The sequence below is a fragment of the Lipotes vexillifer genome, unplaced genomic scaffold (genome assembly GCF_000442215.2).
Source record: "Lipotes vexillifer unplaced genomic scaffold, Lipotes_vexillifer_v1.1 scaffold518, whole genome shotgun sequence".
Taxonomy (NCBI): domain Eukaryota; kingdom Metazoa; phylum Chordata; class Mammalia; order Artiodactyla; family Lipotidae; genus Lipotes; species Lipotes vexillifer.
Genome location: NW_006780945.1, coordinates 1,409,035 through 1,434,095, shown reverse-complemented (window position 1 = coordinate 1,434,095; position 25,061 = coordinate 1,409,035). Strand labels below are relative to the sequence as shown.

At 52.5% G+C, this 25,061-nt stretch overlaps 2 protein-coding genes across 4 annotated transcripts in view; one reads left to right on the top strand and one right to left on the bottom strand.

Moving 5' to 3' along the window:
* NUP85 (nucleoporin 85) overlaps positions 1 to 8,616 on the top strand; it is a 28,200-nt gene extending 19,584 nt beyond the window's left edge. Inside the window, exons 12-19 of one of the 2 annotated variants that reach the window (XM_007454355.1) lie at positions 4,577 to 4,660; positions 4,817 to 4,882; positions 5,072 to 5,223; positions 5,969 to 6,086; positions 6,191 to 6,291; positions 7,444 to 7,595; positions 7,928 to 8,029; positions 8,435 to 8,616. In XM_007454355.1, the coding sequence (XP_007454417.1) occupies positions 4,577 to 4,660; positions 4,817 to 4,882; positions 5,072 to 5,223; positions 5,969 to 6,086; positions 6,191 to 6,291; positions 7,444 to 7,595; positions 7,928 to 8,029; positions 8,435 to 8,536 (877 nt within the window). In that variant the 3' untranslated portion in view covers positions 8,537 to 8,616. The remainder of the gene's footprint in view (positions 1 to 4,576; positions 4,661 to 4,816; positions 4,883 to 5,071; positions 5,224 to 5,968; positions 6,087 to 6,190; positions 6,292 to 7,443; positions 7,596 to 7,927; positions 8,030 to 8,434) is intronic. The other variant, XM_007454356.1, reaches the window with a different exon arrangement.
* A 2,056-nt stretch (positions 8,617 to 10,672) lies between these two features.
* Positions 10,673 to 24,848, bottom strand: GGA3 (golgi associated, gamma adaptin ear containing, ARF binding protein 3). Of its 2 annotated transcripts, XM_007454353.1 has the most exons (17): positions 24,809 to 24,848; positions 18,335 to 18,419; positions 18,128 to 18,203; positions 16,611 to 16,709; positions 15,791 to 15,914; positions 15,468 to 15,571; positions 15,253 to 15,333; positions 14,617 to 14,754; positions 13,954 to 14,035; positions 13,736 to 13,852; positions 13,188 to 13,427; positions 12,733 to 12,803; positions 12,196 to 12,470; positions 11,760 to 11,983; positions 11,276 to 11,445; positions 11,027 to 11,137; positions 10,673 to 10,783 (listed from the first exon to the last, which is right to left on the bottom strand). In XM_007454353.1, exons 1-17 carry the CDS (start codon positions 24,846 to 24,848, stop codon positions 10,673 to 10,675), a joined length of 2,148 nt encoding a protein of 715 aa, XP_007454415.1. The 2 variants fall into 2 exon arrangements, with proteins under 2 accessions (XP_007454415.1, XP_007454416.1); XM_007454354.1 differs by lacking the exon at positions 16,611 to 16,709.
* Positions 24,849 to 25,061: the final 213 nt, after the last annotated feature.

The following is a 25,061-nucleotide window of genomic DNA, read 5'->3' as shown; positions in this document are numbered from 1 at the left end:
AGCAGGACAGTGCCGTGAAATTCGTGTTTGAGAAGGAACAGTCTGAGGAGTATGAGGACAGCAGGGCTGGTGGCCGGGGGACCAGAGTCCTAAGGCCAGTACAGCCACCTGTGTACAGTGGTCATAATTACAGGAATGGTGGTAATAATAGTTCACATTTATTAGCTTTTATGGAGTATTTCATTTTATCATGCAGCAAACCTTAGGTGCTATTATTTCATGCCTATCTTACAAACAAGGAATGTGAGGCTTAATAAAGTCACCCTGCCAGCTAGCAAGGGGGCTCTGTGGATATTTGGACCCAAAGCCGTTCACCAAAGTCCATACTGTTTACTGAGTTCTTAAGCACTAACCAGTCTATTGGTAAGTCCTGTTAGCTCAACTTGAAAACATATCTCGTGGCACAGTGGTTAACAATCTGCCTGCCAATGCAGGGGACGCGGGTTCAAGCCCTGGTCCGGGAAGATCCCACATGCCGTGGAGCAACTAACCCGTGCGCCTCTGCCTGCGCTCTACAGCCCGCGAGCCACAACTACCGAGCCCACGTGCCACGACTGCTGAAGCCCGCGCACCTATAGTCCGCGCTCTGCAGCAAGAGAAGCCACCGCAACGAGAAGCTGGCACCGCAACGAAGAGTTAGCCCATGCTCGCCACAACTAGAGAAAGCCCGCACGCAGCAACGAACACCCAATGCAGCCAAAAATAAATAAATAAATAAATAAGTAAATAAATTTATTTTTAAAAAAAACAACCATATATCTCACAACCAGCTACTTCTTGCTCCCTACCCAGCCACTGCCATGGCCCAGCCCCATCACTGTTACCCTGAACTGTTATTTTTTTTAAATAAAGTTATTTGTGTATTTATTTTTGGCTGCATTGGGTCTTCGTTGCTGTGTGCGGGCTTCCTCTAGATGTGGCAAGCAGGGGCTACTCTTGGTTGTGGTGCAGTGGCTTCTCTCGTTGTGGAGCACGGGCTTCAGTAGTTGTGGCACGCGGGCTCAGTAGTTGTGGATCGTGGGCTCTAGAGCGCAGGCTCACTCGTTGTGGCACACGGGCCTAGTTGTTCCGCAGCATGTGCGATCTTCCCAGGCCAGGGATTGAACCCGTATAGCCTGCATTGGCAGATGGATTCCTAACCACTGTGCCACCGGGGAAGCCCTTCCCTGAACTGTTAACAGGTGGCCCCTTACTGGCTTCCCACTATCACCTGTCTCTGTATTGTCCATTATCACAGAAGAGCCTAAGTAATCTTTTAAAACTTAAACCATGTCATTCTCCTGTTTACTGTCCCAGTGGTTTCTCATCACAAGGCCCTAAGTGAGCTGGCCTCCACCCGCCTTGAAGTTTGAGTCACACGGGCTTCATTCTGAAGTGGGAGCAAGACAAGCTTACTTTCCACCGCTGAGCCTTCACACTGGCTGTTTCCTCTATTTCAGGAATGCTCCTTTTCCTTGTCTTCCTCTGGCAGGTTCCTTCTCATCCTTCAGCCCTCTGCTCAGACAACGCTCATGACTAATTTTCTATATAGAACTTATTCTAGGAGGGGTGGGGGATGTGCGTGATTTTATATGTGAGGAGGCAGCTTGTTTTTACATCTTCTCAGTTTACACTTTCTCACCTTATATGATATTTTATTCTTAGGACTGGTCATTTCTGATTTCATCTCTTCTATTTGAATTTTTCATAACCCTGAAGATAGCTTCAGAATCTCAAAGCACTGTGCTGACCATTATAATTCCTTCACTTTGACAATGAAGCGGAAGTTCAAAGAAATGAAGTGGTCAGTCATTGAGTAGCAGGACTGGATTTGAACCAATTTGCAGTGCTTTCCTATGCACACGGCTGTGTAGTTGTTGGTTAGCAGTTTAAGCAGAGGACGAGTTATGTGTCAACTTCACGCTCAGGTTTACTGTTTTTTATTTATATAGATGCTGTTCAAAGATAATCTTTTTAAAGCAGTTTATATCTATTTTACCACTTTTTTCTTAAAACAGTCCAGGTAGGCAAGAGGTAAAATGACTTCCATTTTATAGATGAAAGGGATACAGAGAGGTAAGTGACTGACTGAAAGGGCAGCCTTGAGTTCCAGTTGTCACACTTTGTTAAATCACTCTCTAGTTAATGAAATAACACTATTTTAAACTTTTAAATTACTGGGACTTCCCTGGTGGTGCAGTGGTTAAGACTCCACGCTGCCAATGCTGGGGGCCCAGGTTCGATTCCTGGTCAGGGAACTAGATCCTACATGCATGCTGCAACTAAGACCTGGCGCAACCAAGTAAAAAAAAAAACTTGATACATAAAGGACCTATGATGAAATTAGAACAGTTAAGAGAACAAACATCCAGTGAGTCAGGGTTTGTTTAGGGGGCTGTCATAAAGAGATATCGGATTTATTGGGACTCTTGTCTAAAAAGGACAAAATCAAGAAGGAACGCAGCAGAATTACAAAATTATGAAAGTCATCGTTAAAGGCAATCCTGGACCAAGGAAGCACCCTATAAGAATTTGAGCAAAGGGGGTTCCCTGTCAGCCTAGTGGTCAGGGTTCTGGGGCTTTCAATGGGTTCACTCCCTGGTCGGGGAACTGAGATCCCTCGAGTGGAGAGGCACAGCCAGCAGCAACAACAAAAACGCACCGGAGCGTGATGCTTTGTATAGCATGTAGTGAACTTATAGAGCTTAGTGTTCGAAGGTGGTAGTAGAAATACAAGCGTTTTTGAAAATTGGCATAGTTTTTTGAATGTCAGATACATGTGCATAGCTGTTAGTAAAGCTGGAATATACCTAACATCTGAAATTTAGGGAGGCCAAGTGACAGTCCATAATGGTGGGATTCTGGAGCAGCCGAAGTATCATAGTATCCGTATCCCTAAGGTCAAGGCAAAAGTTTTAAACGTTTATCCAGTAATTCAGTGTAAACCAATCCCCATTCTTTTTATATCCTGAAAGCAGGATTGTTTACCTTAGTGAATGATTACGCCTGGGACAGTGTAGTTGCCTTAGTCTGCTCCCTCCACTTTACTTGGGGTTGATCTTGCCTTACAGAAAGGAACCATTAAAGTTTCTTTTCCCTCTCCCAAGATTTAAAAAATAGTCAAGCATTATATACAGATACAGGAAGGCCTACACCAAGTAACAAGTGAAAAATATAACTCAAAATGATGTACGCACACTGACAGTAAGTGCATAGTATACTATACAAAATGATGCTAGAGAGTTTACAAAAGTTGGTGATGTAAAAAATTTAATCAGGGCTTCCCTGGTGGCGCAGTGGTTGAGAGTCCGCCTGCCAATGCAGGGGACACGGGTTCGTGCCCCGGTCCGGGAGGATCCCACGTGCCGCGGAGCGGCTGTGCCCGTGAGCCATGGCCGCTGAGCCTGCGCGTCTGGAGCCCGAGCTCCGCAACGGGAGGGGCCACAGCGGTGAGAGGCCCGCGTACCGCAAAAAAAAAAAAAAAATTATAAAAAAAAATTTAATCAGACCTTTAGAGGGCCTTAGGAAATGTCATTTCTAACAAGGGCTACAGATGATTCTAGGTTTTGATTAAAATGTGGTTTGGGGAAGGACTTCTGACTTTCCATTATGTGTCAGATTATATATCCAATAAAATCAAATTACAAATCATGTAACCAAACAAAAAATAATTTCTTTATACAAAGTAGTAATAGATAACAAAGTATTAATAACACAAGATGGTTTTTATTTTATTTTTTTTTTATTTTTTATTTTTTTTCTTTTTTGCGGTATGCGGGCCTCTCACTGTTGTGGCCTCTCCCGTTGCGGAGCGCAGGCTCCGGACGCGCAGGCTCAGCGGCCATGGCCCACGGGCCCAGCCGCTCCGCGGCATGTGGGATCCTCCCGGACCGGGGCACGAACCCGTGTCCCCTGCATCGGCAGGCGGACTCCCAACCACTGCGCCACCAGGGAAGCCCCCACAAGATGGTTTTTAAAGTGACATCCTATATATAGTTGTGTTCATAAAGTACACTAATCAAAACTATGAAACAGAAAAATTAACAGCAAATTCCAATGCAAAAGAAGATGTTCTTTTGAATTCCATGTTTCATTAAGAATCAAAACCCACCAATCTTTCAGTCCTTTTCTATTTTTTTTTATTCTTTCCCCCCACACTGGCCGCGTGGCATGGCATGCGGATCTTAGTTCCCCGACCAGGGATTGAACCCGTGCCCCCTGCTTTGGAAGCGTGGAGTCTTAACCACTGGACCGCCAGGGAAGTCCCTTTCAGTCCTTTTCTTATATGTTATTCTGTGTCCGCAATTTCTGTATCTAATTGGGTTCCTGGATTTTATTTCATTTTCTGTGTGACATTCTCCATTGAAATGTATCATTGGCTGCTGCTTTGGGGGTTGAATGTCCTTCTCAGTGTCTGTTACTAGTCCCCACCTAGTGGGCAGAAACTTCTCTGTGCTCCCAGACAGATTCCAGCTTGCCTCTGTCCCTGCCATCCTTTTTAAGCAAAAGACATGTGGGGTTCCTGCTTATGCTCCACTCATGCGGGCCATGCCCTCTCATCCTGACTTTGCGTCTGGCCTTGTGTCTGAACCTGTAGCATCTCCCTGAGCAACTGGTGGTTTGTGGCCCATCTGACAGACCTGCTGGATCACTGCAGACTCCTCCAGTCGCACAACCTCTAGTAAGTACGCCATGGCCGTGCCAACCCTCTTCTTGCCGCCATCCAGGCTCTTGAGGGTGGGTTGCACCGAGTGCCTAGAAGGGAGGTTGGGCTGCCAAAGGGCGCCCTGAATAGAGCAGGCCCAGAGTCTTGGTCCCATGTTATGTTTTATTCCAGCTTTGGATCCAACATGAGAGAGTTCCTCTTGCTGGAATATGCCTCAGGACTCTTTGCTCATCACAGGTAGGACGGCCCCAAGGGTGTGGGGTGGCAGTGGGGTGCTCTTCAGCAGGCAGCTGCTGCCAGTGGAGCTTGGACTGTGTTCTCTCCCATCTGGTTCCCTGAAGGCTACAAGGTCCGGGGGAGGAGCCGCCTTGGGTGCTAATTCCCAAGCCCCAGGCCCTCACGTCTGTCCTCCTTGGACCTGTGCAGCCTGTGGCAGCTGGGGGTGGATTACTTTGACTACTGCCCTGAGCTGGGCCGAGTTTCCTTGGAGCTGCATATTGAGCGGATCCCTCTGAGCACAGAGCAGAAAGCCCTCAAGGTGCTGCGGGTTTGCGAGCAGCGGCAGATGACTGAGCAAGGTGAGTTGGCTGTTCTCCCAGCATACCCTCTATGCTCATGCCGTGTGAGCCAGCCTGGAGAGTGTCTGGGCACTGGGTGCCAGGAGGTAAACCAAAACACAGGAAAGTCATTGCGGAGGGACAAAGAGCTAGGGATCCATTGGCACCTAGAAGCAGTCGAGCCCATTGCTTGGTTATAAAGGTCCTGACCCACTCTTTCACGCGTTCGCCAGAGGTCAGGCTGGGGCAGGTGCGAGGTGACTTGTCCCAGGTGGGTTGCTGTTGCTGGCTAAGGCTGGCTGGGTGGGGAAGCAGGACCGGAGGTGGCTCGGGGAGAGCACAGGGAGGGAACGATGCTGATGGTGGCCCCTCCTCTCCCTCACTGTTGAATGATAAAAACCTAAGTAGTTGTTCTTCCCAGAGGTATTGCATGTTTATGACTGTCTCTGAAAGCATATAGCATTCAAGACCTAAAGGATGGTAGGATTTTCAGCATGTGGACAGATAATGGAGGTGCTGATCTGTGGGGAGCGATACAAAGATTTTTACCACCCCTGAAATGAAACCCACTCACAAAGCCAGTCCTGCCAGGAGACAATTTATAAACCTCAGAGTTGCTAGTTCTGCAGGCCAAACTGTATTTGCAGCCCACAGAGAAGCCGTGTAAAGCTCAGAGGAGGTGGGAAGCTGCTCCTATCCCAGCAGGGTTCAGGAATCGAGCGATTTGTAGGGTGAAAGTTTCATCTTTACTGTTTTCCCTGCAAAGTTCGCAGCATTTGTAAGATCTTGGCCATGAAAGCTGTCCGCAACAATCGCCTGGGCTCCGCCCTCTCTTGGAGCATTCGAGCCAAAGATGCCGCCTTTGCCACGCTGGTCTCAGACAGGTGGGCTCAATCCGTGTGTGCTTCCTGGGTACTGCCTGGGCAGTTGGGAGGCTGAGGAGGTGGGCCTGGGACTGCTGCTCTGACCTCTGGGCCGGGCCTCGTAGGTTCCTCAGGGATTACTGTGAGCGAGGCTGCTTTTCTGATTTGGATCTCATTGACAACCTGGGGCCAGCCATGATGCTCAGTGATCGACTGACGTTCCTGGGTGAGTCTCTCTGGGCTCTGTCCCCTGGACCTTCAGCACAGGCGGACAGTTATGGAGATTGGAGGGACTGTTCTAGGCTTCTCCAGTCTAAAACACATAGAACCCTGTGTACCAGTCTCTGCAAAGGATATTTTTTGGTAACGTTTTATTTTCTGGTAATTTCAAGCTTAGAAGTTGTGAAAGTAGTGTAAAGAATAAGGAACTCCCATACACACTTTATCCAGATTCACCAGTTATTTATACTTTGCCTCATTTGTTTTATTCTCTCAATCAGGTGTTTGGGGAACAGTCGGAAAATAAGTTGGAGATTTATATGGAGACTTTCTCCATAAGTACCTGAGCATGTATTTGTTAAGAATAAGGACATTCTCTTATATAACCAGTTATGAAAATCAGGAGGCTCAACACTGATATAATACTCTCATCTAATCCGTATTCTGATTCCATCAGCTGTCCCAGTAATGTCCTTTACTTTGTCTCGGTTCATGCATTTAGTTTTCATGTCTCGTTAGTGCCTCTGCCTTTCTTGGTGCTTCCTTAATCTTGACATTTTTGAAGAGTCAGTTCAGCTCTCTTGTAGAATGTTCTCACTTGGGGATTATCCATGAGCAGTCTCAGATTATATATTTGGGCAGGAATTCCACTGAGGTGATGTGTCCTCCTCAGTGTCGTCCCCTTATTGGTGGAGTTCACCTTGGTCACGTGTAGAGATTTTCCCTTTAACAATTTGTGAAGGGATACTTTGGGATTATTTAAATGTCTTGTTTCTCATCAAACTTTGACCCACTAGTTTTAGTAACTACTGGTGATTTTCTGACTGCCAGTCCTTGTGTTTCATAGTTGGCATTCCACTGTATGGCAGGCTTTGTCTTCGTCCCCGTTTATTCTTTCATTTACATCAGTAATGGCCTTATGGGTTATTTTATTCAATCTGTTATATAATTCATGACTCTTGTTTATATTGATGCTTATATTCTCCCAGGTTTGGCTCTCTGGAACCCCTTTTAAGCGTGTAGTTTGGATCCTTTTGGCCTTGTTGGCCCGTGAGCTTGGAGGCCACTCTGGAAGAATTTCCTTGCTCTGTGGAAAGGCTGGCCTGGGGTCTCTTTTGTTTAGGGTCAGAGGTGACTTACTGTGCTCTGCTCTCAACAGGAAAGTACCGCGAGTTCCACCGGTTATATGGGGAGAAGCGTTTCGTTGATGCAGCTTCTCTTCTCCTGTCGTTGATGACGTCCCAGATTGCCCCCCGGTCTTTCTGGATGACACTACTAACAGATGCCTTGCCCCTTTTGGAACAGAAACAGGTAACAGGTTGAGTCCACAGTGATCCTCTTCTGTGCGTGTGCGCGTGCACGCGTGTATTCCCCTGTAGCGCCCACTCTGGATATCCAGATCTACACAAGAAAAACTACTTAATTTGAAATGTGGCATCTGTCTACTGACAGTGCTCAGCCCAGGACCCTGACAAGCGCTGGGAGTGAGAATGGGGGGCTGCCCTACCCTCCCAGGGTTGCATACAGAAAGCACACTTCTCCAGGTGAGATACAGGAAAGGCTGTCTCGGCTTGAGCCCATGCCCAGACCACTGCAGGCTTTGGCCGGCGAGCAGCTAAGCAAAGCAGCGTCTCTCCCCTTAGGTGATTTTTTCAGCAGAGCAAACGTACGAGCTGATGAGGTGTCTGGAGGACTTGCCCTCAGGAAGACCAGTGCGTGGAGAGCCTGATGCCCAGCCACTCCAGGTCAGCTGAGCTTTTCGTTCGTTGGTACCACAATGGAGATGAGAAAAGGCTCCTCCTAGCTCAGGTGTAACCCCACCCCGAGATGCTGGCCCCTTACAAAGTCACATGCCTCTTAAGATACCTCTTAACCTGTAACTGTGACACGCCAACTTATTTTAGGAGAAAATGAGGTGATTCTAGTGTTCTCGTCTGTTTTTTCTTTCCTGTCAGTCAGTCAGTCAGCCAGCCAGCCAGCCAGCCAGCCACAGTGGTCCTTTGCATGCAGCTCCATCTCTTCATATTAAGAACTTGCCGGAAGATACTACTGAATGTTATATGCCTTTTATCTACCTTTGGGTTAGAGTCTTGGGAACTATAAAGAAGGTAAACCTCCTGCTGTGCCTCACGCAGGCCCTTTGCTTTTAGGATGATGACGTGGAGGCCACCAAGGTGGAGATGCTGAGACTTGCTCTCGCACGGAATCTTGCCCGGTCAATTATAAAAGAAGGCTCGTTGGAAGGTTCCTGAGGCCGGCTCCAACACGTTATCTTTGTAAGGCAATGTACGTACATTTTTAAAAGAATAAATGTTTTCTTTTGCAAATGTAAGGCAAGTTCTTATAGAACTTAGAGTTCTTACGCCTATAGGGAGTTTTTATCTGCCACCACTGTAAACCGGAGGCAGCCGTCTTCGAGAAGCAGCCGCCCTCAGAAGTCACGGCGAGCGCAGCGCCCTCCTGCTTGTAAGGAGGGATTTGAACAAGAGCGTTCAGTGGTTTACTTGTGCTTCTGAAATTTGGCTTCACCTCACAATCACCCGTTAACTTTCCAGTTATCTTCTTTAAAAAAGAAAACGGTCTAGGAACCTTACCTTTCAGCAACAACCCTCAGGTGATGCCAGCATATCCACCTATCTACATTTGGAGTTCCTAAGTGCCACCTTCCCCCACACTGGGGTGATTGGTGTCTGTATTAGAAGGATTACAAATGGGGTGAAAGTGGTTTTATTTAACATGCAGCAAAACAAGGGCAGCAGTTGATATATCCAGTACAGTTTTTTGTCACGAAGCAGTGACCTCAATAGTAACAAGTAACACTCATAAATAATTTTAAAGTCTAAAGCTTACAAAGGTACATTTCCATATAGGAGTCCCACAGACCTTCCCAGGGCTGCAGCAGCCCGTCTCTGGAAAGCTCTTGGATTTATTCCTTAAGTAGTGAAATGGATTCACTTTTGACTGTCCTAGTGAAGCAGTGAAACCTGCTTGCCAACAGTGGGAGGGAAGGGGAGATGACCTCTGTATTGATGGAGTGAGGAAGCCTGGCAAAGGAGCAGGGAGGGTCAGGGAACGTGGTTTGTGCCACCCTTTCCCAGCGATGGCTCCGAGCCCATCCAGCTGAGCTCAGGTGAGCTGTGCGCTCTTTCCCCAGCTGGTGGTCCTCACTCTCCCGTTGCCCCGTGAGGCCTAGAGTCCCCCGCCCAGTTCCACCTGGTGGGTGGAGCAGCTTGGGCTGAGCACTGTTGAAGCAATAGGGTCTGGTGACTCGATTCAAGCAAGGCCCCTAATCTCACCACCTCCAGACCCAACATCTTGCTGACAGTGGCCCTGGGCGGCTAGGGACGGGGTTTCTGGGCAGCAGGTACGGACATAGAACCTAGTGCAACGTGCCTGACCCTGAGGCCTCCTGTTGCCAGTCAATCACGTGCCACACCACAGGCCATCTGGTGGGAGGCAGGGGAGGCTGAAGCAGGAGGACACAGGGCGCTGGGAGTTGTCCTCCCCTTCAGAGGCGTGAAGGGCAGGACAGCAGTTTATTTCATGCGGAGCAAGAGGTAGTGAGTGAGTGGGATGGCCTGCTCCTGTAGCAGGAGGCACACTTTTCCCAGAAAGTGCTGAGGACCTACTTCCGGAGGAAAAAACTGGTTCTCTTCCATCTTCTTTCCTTCCTATCTGCAGTTTAGGCTGCCATGAGGCCAAGTTCTACTGTTTCTAATAGCTTGAGTTGAGTTCCTCATCCTGCTGCAATGTCCATAGGACACAGCCTGCCACCACCAGGGACAAGCACACAACTCATCATCCAGTGGCCACTCCACGATGCCGCTGCCCATGGAGGGCAGGGTTGGAGATCTGGCAGCATAGCAACTCCTTACCCTGGGCCCAGGGCTGTTCAGGACCATTGGGCTTTGCCCACCTCTCTGGAGATGGGAGCAGGAGCCTGCCAAGGGGAAGCACGGAGCAGCAACGGGGAGCTGAGACCTCTGGGGCTGTGAGGACGCGGCCCTTGAGGGAGGGCCCTGAGTCTGTCTTTGGAGACCTCCCCCTCTGTGGCATCAAAGGACGCCAACACAAGGGAAAAACCTACTCCAGCCCTGGGTCCATGTTCCCAGGGCAGGGGTGCAGAGTCTGGGGCCACTCCCCACCCCCGATGCACGTGGCCACTTCAAGTCACACAGGTAGATAAAAACAGGTCCTTTTAGGGGGCCAGAGGAGGAGAGATCATCACAGCAGCAGCTCGGCTCCTGGAAACAATGCCCAGGCCCCCCATTCCACACCAAAGCTCTTAAGCGCTGCAGTCAGGACGTGAAGAAGGGCTCGACCTGGAGAGCCTCCGTCTCCAGGCAGGTGCCTGGGCTCCAAAGTGCAGATGACAGTGTCCTCTGGGGTCACAGGCTCCCCCACTGCTCCACAGGGGGGAACTGGTCCACCTCCCCCACCTCCGTGCTCAGCTGCTCCCCCAAGGCGAAGGTCAGCCTGTACCGAAGCCTCGCCTTCTCCTGCAGCAGAGGGGCAGCGTGTGAGACGCTGTCTTCTGTGATACCCTTGGGGCCCTGCCTGTGCTGCGGGACAGGCCCTGCTCCTACCACCTCGTCCTCACTCAGCCACTGGACCAGGGTAGAGAAGGGACGCACGTGAATAATGGCTGTGGTATCACGACACTCCAGGTTGGGAGGTGATATTCCCGAGCCCTAACCTGGGGCAGCCAGGGCTTTAGGCTGGGATCCCCAGTTCTAGCTCACCTTCAGTGGATTGGCCAGCAGCATGACCTGGGTGATGGCTGCAGGTGGCTGGATGGGGCTAAACGGAGAGAGTTCTGTCCCAGAGGGTGGCTGCAACTTCACTTTCATTGACTAAAGAGAGAGACAGAGAGAGAGAAGCTCCTTTGAAGAGAGACTGCAGGTCCCCCTGAGATGGAACTGGGATTGGACGCAGTGGGTGCGAGATGCAGGTGAATTCTGCCTCTCGAGGCTCCAGGAAGCCGGGGGTACCTTGGGCACTGCAGCCTGCAGCACGATGCTCTTGATAGGCAAGGGAGCCGTGTTCAGCATGGACACCACCACCACCAGCACGTCAGGCCGTCCTGGAGGACACTCCTTGGCAAAATGGAAGAGGATGCGGAAGCCATTTTTATCATAGGCTGTCACAGGAAGGGCGCTGCCTGTAAGAAGGGGGCGCGTGAGCGTGGAAGGAGAGGAAGGCTGAAGACAGCCAGCAGAGCACCGCAGCCGAGCGGGAGGGCGCGGCGGCCCTGTGACACAGGCTTCCAGGAGGCTGGGGAAGAACTTCTGCAGGACCTCCCGAGAGTGCATGGTGGGAACAAGCACAGGCTGAGGCAGCGGTTAGGTGGGCCACGTGCGGCTCTGAGGGACCCCGGCCTGGAGAGCCTGTACCCTGCCACCCCTCTCGTGTCCCCCACAACACTGCAAGTTGTGAGCCCTACCTCCCCTCTCACCCCAAGCCTCCAACACCTACTAGGCTTGATAGACTCCAGGGGGACGTGGACACTGGTCAGGGAGAGCTCGGGCCCCTGCATGGGGCTGCCCTGGGACTGGAAGGCAGGTGGCTGGAAGAGAGGGCTGCCAGGCCCCGTGGAGAAGGGAAGGAGAGGTCTAGCTGAGGTGCTGGTGGGGAGCAGAGGGGAGGTGGCAGCGCCAGCGAAGAAGCCGGAGGAGACGGGTTTCACCAGGCCTGAGGTCCTGGGAGGCAGGGAGGAGGACAGGGCACGTCAGAAACCAGGCAGAGCTGCTGGGCTGCCCCTCACTAAGGCCACCAGGCTAGAGCCGGTTCTTCCCCTCCCTGGCTTCCAGGTTCCAGACTAAGAGGGGACACTCATGACCCCTCTGGAGCTGCCTCTGGCTCTGCCACGCCCGGGCCTGCCCTCCCCACCAGCCCCTCTCCCACTCATTACGCTTTGGCCTCTTCTAGAAGCTGATCAAGGGCGTCCAGCTGGCGCACGGTGCTGTCGCCCAAAGCTGAACCATGGTGCCCGGGGGCCGCAGGCTCAGCCTTGGGGGCCGAAGCTGGGGCCAGGCCGGTGGAAAATGAGAAGGAGCCGGCCGGGGGGGCTGGAACGCTGGCTGGGACCACGGGGGCTGCTGAGGGCTGCAGGAGAGGCCCATCTGAGAGGCTACAGGCACCAGTTCCAGGTGTGGGGCTGAAGAACTCCAGGTTCGACTGTTCGTTCTGTGGGGAATGGAAAGCATGAGCGAGCGGCGGGGGATCTGGGCTCTCCACCCCCCACCCCTTTACTGGGGGCCCTACTGCAGCCCTTCTGGACGAGCAGCCTGTGTCCTCCAAGGACAGGGCAGAGAGAGCGCCGTATCCGGCATGGTGCCCTAAGGGGTCAAGACAGCAGACAACTGCAGCTGAGGACTAGTCGGGGATGGGGAGGACAGTAGGAAGTGAAGGCTGTCAAGCCCTGCAGTCATGTCACCTGTGCCCCTACCTGGAACAGGGGCCACTGGCTGTTTCCAGCTGACTCTCTGGGAGAAGCACAGGGGGCTGGGTCGGTGAGACCTGAGAACAGAGAAGACAACTGCGGTGAGAAGAGGCTCTGGGCTTGGGCAGCCCCAGCCCCACCTCAACCGAGGTAGGGTCACGTGACCAGCGGGACGTCCGTGGGTGACAGGGTGGAGAGGTGTCCCCCAGGCAGCCTCCAGAGGGGAGCGGATCCGCTTCAGTCCTTACGTTGAGGGGGCACCTCCCGGGGAGAGGGGAGCAGAGCAAGACACTGGGTCCGCTCTGCTCCCCCTGAGGGACACTGCACTTGGCTCTCTGCCTGCAGCGGAAGCCTCCTCCCCCACCCTCGCTAAGCACACGGGCCCCTCAGACCTCCCGGTCCCACGCGCCTAGCTTCCCTACCGGCCCCACCAGAAGCCCTTTCCAGCCCCCAGGACGCACCCAAGCAGAGCAGCTCCTCGTCCAGCAGGCTGAGGGTGTGGCTTGTGCTGCTGGGTCCCGGGGGGGCCTCAGCCTGGCTGGACGAGTGGCTGCGCCCGGGTCCCAAGGCCTGGGGGGGCGGAGGGAGGACAGGGATGCCCGAGGGGCAGGGTGCGGGGGCCAGCACTGGGGACAAGCTGCTGGGCGCATCCAACTCGGCAAGGTCAATGAGAGTGCCTTGGTTACTGGAGCGGTGGTTTCCTGGATGGACGAATGGAAGGGGACAGGAATAACTAGGGGCCACTCGAGTGGCTGCACAGAGGGAGGGGGAACCCTGACACAGCCTCTGGCCTAATCCCAGAGCACCTGTGCCAGGGGAAGGCTGAAAAGCCAGCGGAGAAGGCAAGCAGGGGAGACCCTGTGCAGACCTCCCAGGGGGACCGCTTGGAGTGGCTCAGAACCCCCTCGGGCCCTGTGGGATGACACACTGGTCAACCTGCACCGTGGCCTGGTGGTAGGGACCGGGGCTGGTCCAGAGGGGTCGGGAGTGGGGAACCAGAACACTTTACCTTCAGAGTCAGGAATGGCTGAGGTGACCACCTCACCATTGATGACCTGCCCTTCAACGACTGTTTTGTAAGAGTTGATGACCCGGGAGAGGTTGTCACTGGCCTGTAGGATGTCCCCTAGAACGGAGAGAGACTGCTCACTCCTGGCCATGACGGCGCCCCACCACACACATACATCCCGATTCCCAGCTCATCTTTGTCAACCCCTCTTCACTTACCTAAACTGCTGTCGTTGTCCTCTGTCTCGCTGGCTAGTTTGAATAACGTCCGCCTCTTGCTCTCACACCGATCAAACAGCTCCTAGAAGAGACCCAGGCAGAAAAACTGGAGCTGGCAGGGTTCTTGGAGAGCATCTAACTCAGCGTTCACGCCCAGTCGCGGGCTCCCCTGGTACCACGGTCAGTTACCGGCAGAGCTGGGCTCAGAGCACACATCTTGCCACCAGCCTCCACCACTCTGTGTCACCCAAGACGCCTGTTCAGGCAGAGAAGTCACCAGGACAGTATGTCCCTTCCTGCCTCCCAGGCTGGCACATGTCTCAGAATTCAGAGTATCCATGTGACCGAGGGCTGAGATGAGCATCAGCGGCACAGGGCTGGCCTCTCTGCCCAGATGTCCCCGAGGCAGAAAGCGAGGTGAAGCAGGGGCACGCCCTGGAGCAGGTCTGCAGTCACGTAGATGTAGGGGTACGTGGAGCGCGCGCACCCTGTGCAAGTCAGCCGTGGCTCACATGCAAAATGGGGGCGCCATTCCCCTCTACCTGGCTGCTGTGCCGGTCAAGAGGTGAGGGAACACCAGGTGTGTAGCGGCGTCTCAGGGCTGGGACTCGGCGAAGGCTGGCTCCCTTCCCCGGAGCCTGGACCTCCCAAAGCGGGGCCTACCTTCATGAGCTCTTTATCTGCCTCTGAAGAGTCCTCTTTGCTGTAATGAAGCAGCATCTCGCTGAGCAGCTTTACGTTGTTATTAACCTCCTCTAAGGTGTGCAGGCGCTTGGTCACCTTCTGGATCCGCGCCTCATCCTGAATCAAAGAGGATCCAGGAGAAAGAGCTCAACTGGACCCATCCCACTGCCCCCCAGAATCCCGACAGGCAAGGATCACACCTTCCCAGAGAACACGAGAGCAGAGGCCAGTCCCACGGAAGCTTGTTTCAGTGCATGATTCTTTTTTTTTTCCATCCCCCCCCCCTCCGCCTCCCCGGGCCACTTTCCCCCCTTGGTGTCCATACGTTTGTTCTCTACATCTGTGTCTCTATTTCTGCCCTCAATGCATGATTCTTGGGAACCACTGGCCTCAGACCCAATCTACAGTTTTTCTTTTAAAGCAACAGCCCTCCCTACCCCCAAACTTGGCCCCAGCTACTCGTGCTCCTCTATCCCATTCTCCCCCAGAAGCTCCCATGCTCCTCCTCCCAGGTGAGGGCTGGGGACAGGGCAGACAACAGGCGCAGCACCAGGGGAAGGGCCCTCTGCTCTGTGGCCACAGGATCCTCCACCCCAAGGCTCGGGGCCCACTCACTTCCTTCACCATGGACTTGATGAGCTTGTTGGCCTCTTGCAGGTCATCTGGGTTTTTGCTTTTCAACAACTTGGCCAAAAGCTGGAAGAGGAGGGTATCAGAGGTAGAGGGACAGGCAACTCCCCACATGGGGAGAACATAGGACTGGAGCTCCCCACAGCACTGAGCAAGCCCGCACCTCATCGGAGGACGCTGCAGGCTGGAATGCACTTTACCTTGGACTTCTCCTCATCATCAAAAACAGGGTTTTTGGGACGAGGTGGCGGAGAGGGGATCAGTGTCCTGTCCATAGGGATCAGCGGGTCAGACTGCACAATGCCTGAAACGGGATGGGGCAGTGTTTGCGCAGGCTGGGCCGCGTCGTTTCCCTTCCTCATGCAGCAAGGGGGCGCTCCCTGGGACCAGGCCTGCGGGCCGCAGCCCCCTCATTCCCTCACAGCCCAGCCCCTCCCGCTGTCTTAGGCAGACACCCCTCATTCTTCCTGGCCTCGGCCAGCCTTCAGGGCTGCTTTGAGGCTGAGGGAAGGCAGGCGCATACCCTGTCTCTTCAACATGTGGTAGGCATCTTTGATCTTGGATTCTTCCGGCAGCGCCAATGTCCAGCTATAAAGCAGCTCAATAACCTTGGTCTTTACTTTCTCAGACACCCTGTCCCCCAGGTACTAAGAGGCAAAAGGAAATGGGAAAACTTAGCGCAGTCTGGAGGCAGAGACAGAGAGAGGGCTCTCTTCACAGCAATGAAATGGTCGCTAGTTGGATACAGTCCTCAAGCTTCCTCCAAACACGCAGGTGTGAGGCGTGAGTGTGACAGTACTGGGAGGGGAGGGCGGGAGACGGCCTGCACACGGCCGTATCCATCCGGCGTACAGACGGCAGTCGGGCCGGGGGCTGGGAGCTCCTCACGGCGTTTCCACACACAGCCTGCCAGAAACAGAACTGCACTTTCTCTCAGAGGAGTTAATGAGAACCTCTCTGCTATGAAGAATTGTTCCCTCTGCCGTAAGTGGGTGCCCAGAGCTTAGGCAACACTAGTGTGCGATGGAAGCTGGGTGATGAGGGAGGCCAGCTGCTCGTGTCCACATGAGACAGGCGAGGAAGAGTGACTGCTGTCACTAGAAGCCCAGGGTCCAACGCTACACAGGCCCTCCCCTGACATGCGCGCAGCTGCTGCATCACCTGTAACGTTTAGACTGGGAGCCCTGTCTGGACATCCTGCTACTGTCAGAGTCTAGCTCTCTGAGGACAGGACCCAGGGAATCTCAGATCCATGGAGATGCTGGTCTGTGCAGTGAAAGCCAGTAAGATGGGGCGGGGTACGAAAGAAGTTCCTAGAAACGAGGAAACTGCCACTGACTTACCTTTGGAGAGACGACTTTGATCAACTCATTCAAAAACCGGAACTTTCCCACTTCGTTATGAAATCTCCTCCCACAGTTCTTCATGCAGGCCTCCAGCACCTGGGCCACACAAAGGCGAGGCGCTCAGGCCTGGGGCCTGGCACTCGGCCGGACCCCACACAGAGGCGGCGCTGAATAAATACTCACCCAAGTAAGGAACTAACCAGGAAAAGAGGCGTGCACTGCCCCAGGGGACATCAGCGCAACAGGATCACTGACGAAAGAGTCCCTCAAATTGTAAACCTCTCTTGGGGAAGCTCAACAGGAACTAAAGTAAAAAACCCTGAGACCCAGATACCAAGACAGATCGAGTGTCAGTCCTGGAAGGTGCCTGCCTGCAGATTCTGCCCTTATATTTTACAGGTGAGGAGACGGAGACCCAGAGAGCACACGCTTCTCTCAGGGTCCAGGGTTCCTTCCATAAGCTGATCAACGTTTTGGGGAGGTGGGAGAGAATTCTGTTAAATTCTTCTTCTTCTTTTTTTTAATTCTGTTTTCTTCATTGTAGATGGCACACTACTTTCCCTCCCCCGGCCCCCATCTATTTTCCTTCTGGGGCCCATAGGACCTGCCTTGAGTTTTCCTGCAAGGAGCAGACCACCCCAGTGCTGCCCCCAGGGAAGAAGCCAGGGAAGGCTTCTGTCTTTGTAAAGCAGGGTTTTTCAACTGCACCACTGCTGACATTTTGGGCGGGTCACTTGTTGCAGAAGCCTGTCCTCAGCAGCACCCCTGGCCTCTACCCACTAGATGGCAGTAGCACCTCCTGACCTGTGACAACCAAAAGTGTCTCCAGACATTGCCCAATGTACCCTGGGTGACAAAACTGCCCCCAGTCAAGAACCACTGTTCTAAGGCCATTGCTCTCCGGAGGACACAGCAGAGCCATGTGCATGGGCTAAGTGCCTTTTCCACAACCGTGTCCCCCTCTCCCGGTTTTCCAGGAGCTAAACGAAGTCAGGAGAGAACCTGGGCCCCCCGGCTTAGGGGAGAGCCCGGAAGGCACCCGCGTGCCGCACACGGCTCCACATCCTGACCCCCCCGTAGTCTGAATAAACGCTAGGATCTGCCTGTTGGTGTGATGCCTTCACTAGTAACCGGCATTATTTTTAGCTACAGGATGAATCACACTTGGCCAACTCTTACCTGGCAAGACAGCTCTGTCAGCCTCTCTTCAAGAAGCCTTCTCTGAGCCTCACCCACAGCCCAGGGCACCTGCCCCTCGTTCCCTCCCTCGGCCACTCTGCTTTTCCCACCAGACCTTGTGCCCACGCTTGCAGCCATCCGTGAAGCTCAGTGTCTGGCACAGGGGCACACACATTTGTGGAACAGCTGACTGAGCAAGGTCCAGGTATGTCTAGTTTGTATCGAGGGTGTTCAGCTGGCTTAGGGTGTGAGCCCTGACCCCCTGAGAGATCCCAGCAGGCTCATGGGGAAGGGCCTGGGCTCATGAAGATACACCGTCAGCACGAAGAACCTACCGTCAGGGCCTGGACTGCCTCCCATTCCTGCGGAGACTGGATCTTATGGGCCAGCAGTCGGACAGCGATCTGTGGCCTGGGAGACAAGCAGACCACACTTTGAGGACACTGACCCGAGGCCATCTGGCTATGGCCCTCCTTGGCCACAGGTTTTTACTTTTCCAGTCAACTACCTCTTACCTGCCCCCTAACAGCTTTGAGACTCACCCTTCAAGCTCTTTGTTGATCTGATCACAAAAGCCAATTATGTATTCCCAGTCCTCCTGGCGGTTGGAAGGATTCGTGGCTTTATCTTGGGACAGAACAAAGAAGAGTACGGTTGTTATAAAGAGTAAGGAGGACAGTATGGAAGGTTTTCCTCACGCTTTTTAGGCACTGATGTGAAGATATTTCTTCTCTAGGAGAAAAGACTCAATAGTTCAGTCAGAAAGCAAGTCAAATACACATACCACTTTCTGTCCAATATTTTGAAAGTCACAAACGAAAGAGAAAACAAATCCTAAGCCTCTCATTTTAAGGCAAGCTAGCAACATTTACTGAACCCCTCTAAGCACCAATCACTGTGCTATCTGTCCCTGGGGTTGCAGAAACAGAATCTGAGCTTGAGTAATCTGCACACTTAAGTTTTGTTTTGTTGTTTTGTTTTTGGCTGCACCACGCAGCATGTGGGATCTTAATTCCCCCGACCACTGGACCACCACGGAAGTCCCAGCACCCTTAAGTTTATTATTATTTGTTTGTTTGTTTATTTTTGGCTGCGTTGGGTCTTCGTTGCTGCGCGTGGGCTTTCTCTAGCTGCGGCGAGCGGGGGCTACTCTTCATTGCGGTGCGCGGGCTTCTCACTGCGGTGGCTTCTCTTGTTGCGGAGCACGGGCTCTAGGTGTGCGGGCTTCAGTAGTTGTGGCACGAGAGCTCTAGAGCTCAGGCTCAGTAGTTGTGGCGCACGGGCTTAGCTGCTCCACGGCATGTGGGATCTTCCCGGACCAGGGCTCGAACCCGTGTCCCCTGCATTAGCAGGCGGATTCTTAACCACTGCGCCACCAGGGAAGTCCCCACCCTTCAGTTTAAAGGGTCTTCCATGATCAAGGACAAAGACAAGCATTGAAGAGTTCTCAGAGGGTCACTGAGGGTTTAAATTCCAGAAGCTAAATGCCAAGCCTCCTAATACCTGGTGTGGGTCCTCTCTTCTCTGTTATCCCCAGAACCTGTGCTTACAGAGGATGGCCCCAGCTGAGGATGGTTAAATGTGTTCCCATCTCTGATTCAGATCTTGGAGTTGGCCTCTTCTAGAAAGCACTCTCAAGCTGTTTGCTAAATTTAGGGCTTCAGGTTCAGAAGACAAAAGGAAGACTGAAGGCGTGGATCCTTTTTTAAGTACCAGGCTCCTCCTGCAGATTTCCACAAGGGCCAAAAGCAGAGTGAGAGCCTGTAAAAAGCCCTTCCCAACAAGGGGTGTTGTTAGACGTTCCTAAATTCTGATTTTTCGTGACTGTTTTCTTAACTTCCTTTTCCCCTAACGTTAAAAGTCACTAGCTCCACGACCAAATCCTAACAGGGACTCCTAGCCACCCCCTACCCCTCCAATAGAAGTCACAAGAATCAGCAGATGCCAGCTGGCAACAGAGGGAACACCTGCAGCGCCCAGCGCTGCGCGTGCGTGGCAGCGTTTCTGCTCTGGTTGCAAGAAAATTCTGATGGTTTAGGATCATATTTGGAGGAAAAAAGAGATGTCAGTCCTCAATCTTGAGAAGAGAATTAGCAGGCCCTTCAAAATGTCATGCTTGAAGGGAAGGGAGATTAATTCTATCAAGAGGGGCTATTTATTGCCACAGTGACCTACTAGCTGTTACCCTCCAGAAAAGCCCTGAGTCTCTCCCACCAGGTGTCTGAAATTTTCTCAGGTATCGGCATGGCTTTGTTACTAATCCCTGTCATTTGAGATGCTTAAAGTTCTCATGACGTTAAGAGGCTGTAGGATACAAAGAGATGGTCTGAGGAGCCATACCTGCACCTGTCACTCTCATCATTTTGGGGTCAGTCGCATGCCTCGTGATATAAAAAGAAGCCCACTCGCTTCCACTGTTTGCAACTAGAAAAGCATCTTACAGATACAGTGTACAATGTGGACAGCCCCTCCCCACACACGGGCATTCACCAAACAATGTACTCTGCCCAGGGCTGCCGTAACTCCTGTAGCATTTCTGCTCCCAAGAACGCTCCCACTTACTTTTCACTTATGTTCAACATCTCTAGAATCCCACTCCCTTTCCCCTTGACAGATCTTTTTACTGCAAACCCGCAGGGAGCTCTCTGCCTACACATGAGCACAAAAAGCCCTGGTTTCAGCCATGGTTGGTCCCACTTCTGAGTATATCCTCTGACTCTCCAGCCAGCTCGGACAGCAGACCTCAGTCACCCACGGGAATTGGAAGAACCTCTGGGGATGATTCTGGGCGACTCAGTCGCGCCATCTGCCCACTGCCTCGCCAGCAGACTCACAACTGTCACCCCCTCAACATTCTCCTTCACCTGCCACGGAGGTGACACCAGAGCCTCCTCTCAGGTCCTGCCTTCTAGAACTGCCCCTCTGGGCTCTACTCTGATTCAAGGTTTCTATTTCTGAGGCTCCGTTGAAAGCCTTATTCTAGTCTGTGTCTTTGCCTCTCCGTTTCCTGCTCTCATTTTCAACTTAGTTCCATCTCTAGCCTTGACCGTCATGGGACCGTTGGTCAAGTAGGGATGGAAACGGCAGCACTGGCTACGCCTTCCCAACACGGCTCAGATGGTCCAGTGATGACAAGTTCTATGTAGCAAATGATGTAGAAATAAGCAGAGGCCAGGACACAGATGGAAAGGGAGTCAAGAGTCAGCCTGCAGTGCCGTGGTCTTGAATCGAGGGAGACTTAGTCAATCACCGTCTTTGTTAAGCAGCCATAAAAAACTAAGTACACAGTGTGGTAGGCCCTGGAGGGACTACAGAAAAAGTACAAGATTCGGATCCTACCCTTGAGGAGGTCACGCTCTTCTGGTGCAACACACGAGAAGTAACCAGAGCAAAAAACAAGACAGGGTGTAATTTTAAGAGCTAATTTGGTGCAGAAACGAGTCTAAAAACAAACTCACCACTTCTACTTCCTGACTCCCCTGTTTCTATAAGTGGCGCCACCATTCAAAAGCTCCTTCTGCCCCACCCCCAGGCACCCAGGTTTGAACACTCCTTCCCCCTCCTCACCCATTTTCATCAGTCAGTCATAATCCCTTCCTTCTCGATTTTCTTCTGGCGGCGGGGGGCGGGGGCGGCGGCGCATGTCGCACAGCTTGTGGGGTCTTACAATAGTTCTCCCACCAGGGATCGAACCCGGGCCCTCAGCAGTGAGAGTACCAAGTCCTAACCACTGGACCGCCAGGGAAGTCCCCTCAATGTCTTTTTATTTTTTTTTTAATTTTTTTTTTAAAATAAATTTATTTATTTTTGGCTGCATTGGGTCTTCGTTGCTCCATGTGGGCTTCTCATTGTGGTGGCGTCTCTTGTTGCAGAGCACGGGCTCTAGGCACGCAGGCTTCAGTAGCTGTGGCACACGGGCTCAGTAGTTGTGGCTTGCAGGCTCTAGAGCACAGGCTCAGTAGTTGTGGTGCATGGGCTTAGTTGCTCTGCGGCATGTGGGATCCTCCCGGACCAGGGCTCGAACCCATGTCCCCTGCATTGGCAGGCAGACTCCCAACCACTGTGCCACCAGGGCTTCATCGCGGTGCATGGGCCTCTCACTATTGGGACCTCTCTTGTTGCGGAGCACAGGCTCCAGACGCGCATGCTCAGTAGTTGTGGCTCACAGGCCTAGTTGCTCTGCGGCGTGGGGGATCCTTCCAGACCAGGGCTTGAACCCATGTCCCCTGCATTGGCAGGCAGACTCCCAACCACTGTGCCACCAGGGAAGCCCTCAATGTCTTTTTAAAACTCTCACTTCTTCTTTTCTTATTCCTTCCCCGACCTCCTTACTTCTCACCTGCTTCCAGAACTTCTGCTCCAACCCATCCTTTGTAAAAACACCAAGATGAACCTTCACAAAACACTAATTTTACCAGGTACAGTAGGAATGGGGACCTCCTAACTGTAGACACGTAAACTTCTTGGGCTGGAATTCAAGCTGATCCGGAATCTGGTTCTAACTTCTAACTTCCCAGCTTTCTCTCCCACCACACTCCCACAGGAAGCCCCTGCTTGAACCAGCCAAACAGCTGTTACTGCATACCCCAGACGTGGTCTGCTCCCTCCACATCACTGTCTGGTGTTCTCTTAGCCAATTTTCCCATTCCTTAGGGCCTAGCTTGAGTGCAATCTCCCCACTGGGAGAACCATCTTCCATTCCACTTATTCCCAATTTCCCAAAGAAATTGTCTGAATTTTAGCATTTACGGCTCTTGCTTTTATCTTTCTACTTAAAAATGCTGTATCCACTCCAGCATCACTTTCTTCAAACTGAAGGCAAAGATTGTTTGAACTTCTTAATTTTCATCACACCTCACACACATAGCAGGTAGTCACTAGACGCTGATCAACTGCTGTAACGCAGGACTTTGGAGAGCGCTGAAATCAAGAGGTGGTTTACGGGGAAGGAGATTCTGGGGTGCATTTTACAGCATGTAGTGGAGCAAAGGGGAACAGGGCTTTCAGATAAGGAGAGGAATGCGTGTTGGTGGGACAAGAACATCCAACTGACCAAAGGAAGGAAGAATATCGGGGAGCCACCAAGAGGCAGCAGCAGAATGACTTAACTAAACACAAGTGCTCTCTGGGAGCAGAATGCAGAATGGACTGATATGGGGAGGGGAGAGGCCTGAGACAGTGGGCCCAGCAGAGGCTTCTGTAATAATTCCAGCAAACTGGGACTTTCCTGGTGGTTCAGTGGTAAAGAATCTGCCTTACAATGCAGGGCACGCAGTTCAGATTGCCGGTCAAGGAATTAAGATCCCACATGCCGCGGGGCAACCAAGCCCACACGCCACAACTGCTGAGCTCACGCACCTCAACTAGAGCCCGCGTGCCACAACTAAGACCCAACACAGCCAAAAATAAAATAATTAATAAATCTTAAAAAAAAAAAAAATTCCAGCAAACCACGGAGTGACAAGGACGTAGACTAAGATGGTGCTGAACTCCAAGCACTGGTTTGTTCAGTTGGTACCGTTCACACCATTAAGTCATAAGAACCAGGAAGGTGGACAGAGGGTAAGAATGGAAGGAATCTTACCACTGCCCCAAGTGTCACTCTAAGTAACAGGAAGGGGTCAAAGGCCAGTCTCAGCTCTAGTCTCTACAGATACCATCCCTCTCCCCCATCACCATCTCCACTCTCTCTCAGAAACAGGTCAGTCTGCTCTTTCAAACTAACGCTAAACCTAGCCTATTAAACTCAGCTTAGGTCATTTAAATTACTCCAATGTCCCCATTAATACCTATGAATGGAACCAATTCCAGTGTGCTTATATCCAGTTGGGTGGCTCTGGGCAAATGAATTGATGAGACGGTGCCCTCTTTTTGTGAAATTGTGACAGTAGTACCTACTTTGCTGGGATACTTGATAAATGAATTAAATGAACGTCTTTGGAGCACTGAGCTCCTTGGAGGACAGTTCCATATATACAGAAGGCTTTGTGACCTGCCTGCATCTGCAGATTTTGCAAACGTAACTTAAGTTCAACCACCTGAACAGGGTTTCTTACTAAGAAAAGTCAGGCAATTGGAGGAAACAGGCATCACCTCCAAGAGCCTGCAGGCTCTAGTAAATAACAGATACTGCACAAGGCAGTATCTAGGCATCTTGCCCGTCTTATCACCCTGTCCAATTTGTCTGCACTTAAAGAGGCCTCTAGGGGTCTCCTCCACTCCATAGTTAAATCAACGTATTAACTCTTCAGCCAAATACTACCTGCTAAGGTTAACCCGTATCTCATTAAGAGCAGTATGAATTAGCAGTCATAGCAATAGGCCGCTATAACTACACTATCAATGCTGTGCCCCTCAGCTTTGCTCTGAGTAGGTTACCAGCGAATGACTCGTGAAGACGTGCGGTGGTGGGGGAGGGGAGCAGCCGCCCCCACCCCCCAACATAGCTTTCACCACGCTTTGGTCACCGCAGGAAGAAGGTAGAGCTCTGTTCTCCCTGTCTCACTTTGGATTCCTCTCACTTCAAACATTCAGCCTGCACGAAGCGGTCACTTCTCGAATACATGGTCACAATTCTGAAGCTATGTGTGTATGCTCAGCGACACCCACCGCTCCCGGAGTTTCAGCCCAAATCCGGAGCTTTTCCCTTCGTCAGGGAGGCGCAGGGGGCCCGGAATCAGCCGCGCGCGGCCCCACTACAGTCTCCCCCAAGCGCCGATGCATGCCAGCCCGAAGCACTTGGCTGTCGCTTTCCCGGAGCCCGCGGGGACGGGACAGGACCCGAGCTCACGCCGCTGCTCGCGGGAGCGGGAGAAGGCGCAGTAGCACGGGGAGCAGGGGCCGGGACGTCCTGCTGGGGAAGGGGCGTGATCGCGGGACGCTCGCGGCGCGGGCGAGGCCAGGCGCGGGCTGCCTGGCGGCGCCACCGCGGGACCCGGGGACGCGGCAGAGAGGTGCGGGTGGGGCGGTGCGGCTCCGCGGCTCGAGAGCAAACAGAATCCGCCGCGACTACTCACTCAGCCAGGACTCCAGACTCTCCCCTTCCGCCTCCGCCATATTGCAGCCGCCAGGGCCGGCCCAGCGGCCTCAAACCTCGCGAGAATCTGAAAGAGAAACGCCGGGGCGGGGCCTGCACAGGGGCCTGAGATTACCGAGCGCCGCCACCCGTGGTGGCGCCAGGCTGCGACGGATAATGGGAGAGCGAATGTTTCCCTTTGACTCTTCGCTTTAGACCTCGGAGTGAGAGACTCTTAAGGCTCAGATTAATAG